At 33.0% G+C, this 1129-nt stretch overlaps 1 protein-coding gene across 11 annotated transcripts in view; it reads left to right on the top strand.

The window, feature by feature from the left end:
• The window catches only part of LOC116849333 (protein unc-79 homolog), a 736358-nt gene that overhangs the window by 466961 nt on the left and 268268 nt on the right, over positions 1-1129 (top strand). For 10 of the 11 annotated variants that reach the window (XM_032826384.1, XM_032826380.1, XM_032826379.1 and 7 more), the window contains 2 exons: positions 327-468; positions 530-734. In XM_032826384.1, the coding sequence (XP_032682275.1) occupies positions 327-468; positions 530-734 (347 nt within the window). The remainder of the gene's footprint in view (positions 1-326; positions 469-529; positions 735-1129) is intronic. The other variant, XM_032826378.1, reaches the window with a different exon arrangement.

Genomic DNA, 1129 nt, shown 5'->3' with positions numbered 1-1129 from the left:
TATATATATATATATATATATATATATATATATATATATATATATATATATATATATATATGTATATATATATTTATATAAATTTATAAAAACATATTTCATATTTTTAATATATTTTTTGTTATTATTTCTCTGTGGCATAATAGGGTACATGTTGTAGCTCAATTTATCAATATTTCTTTGAACCATAATCGTTGCGCATGTATCTACTGGGCGTCTCATCTTGTCATATTGTAATAATCCCTCCGGTAGATCTTTAAAATACAACACGTAAAATGATAAATCAAATAATTTCACATTTATTTATATCGATTAAACTATTTTAGTGTCAGTACGGACAACAACCATGGTGCAATCAACTCCAAGCATTAGTGAAGATAGTATTAAATACACTTGAAACGCAGCATCATCAGTGTAAGAGGATTCCGGCTACAGTGGTTATGGGTGCGCCACCTTCCAGATCTCGTGGTAAAATACTGAAAATTCTAAGATTTAAAGCTCCGAAATTAATTGTGATTTGACGTTTTAGACGTATCTCAACCCTCGCTTGGAGTAGAACATGACTTGACGACGAACGCTGTAGGGGAAATCGATACAGAGACTCCGCCAACGCGTCCACTATGGTGCCCAATACATCAACGTAGTCCCGGTGGAATACATGGACAAATGGAGACCCATTGGGAGGAAGATAATGGTCCAGCGTGTCGTTACTTCAACAAACATTTTATAACTAGGTCAGTAAATGTAGTGGTGCGACATTACGTCACATTTGAAATGATTTTTCACGTGCGGCGAGCACGAGTGATAAGAGATTACATATTCAATCCAGTAGTTAAAAATAGTGAAAAAATTCGTATTTGATATTTGTTTTTGAGTGTCATCAAAAATGTCACTCATATAGCAATGGAAATCTGTGGGATATATTGAAATTATTATGTATTTACAAAATATAGAGTCTGGTACAACGCACACGTTTTATCATGCACAAGTAAAATTCATCAAACTGAACGAGAAAGTCTTTTATTATTTTACAGGTCTGAATTTTCTAAATATTAATAATAAAAATTGAGAGAGAAAGAGAGAGAGAGAGAGAGAGAGAGAGAGAGAGAGAGAGAGAGAGAGAGAGAGA

This window comes from Odontomachus brunneus, unplaced genomic scaffold (genome assembly GCF_010583005.1).
Source record: "Odontomachus brunneus isolate Ranch 3 - 2012 unplaced genomic scaffold, Obru_v1 Obru_scaffold_112, whole genome shotgun sequence".
Lineage (NCBI taxonomy): Eukaryota > Metazoa > Arthropoda > Insecta > Hymenoptera > Formicidae > Odontomachus > Odontomachus brunneus.
Note: the sequence above shows the minus strand (reverse complement) of the source record. Positions and strands in the feature narration are given on the sequence as shown.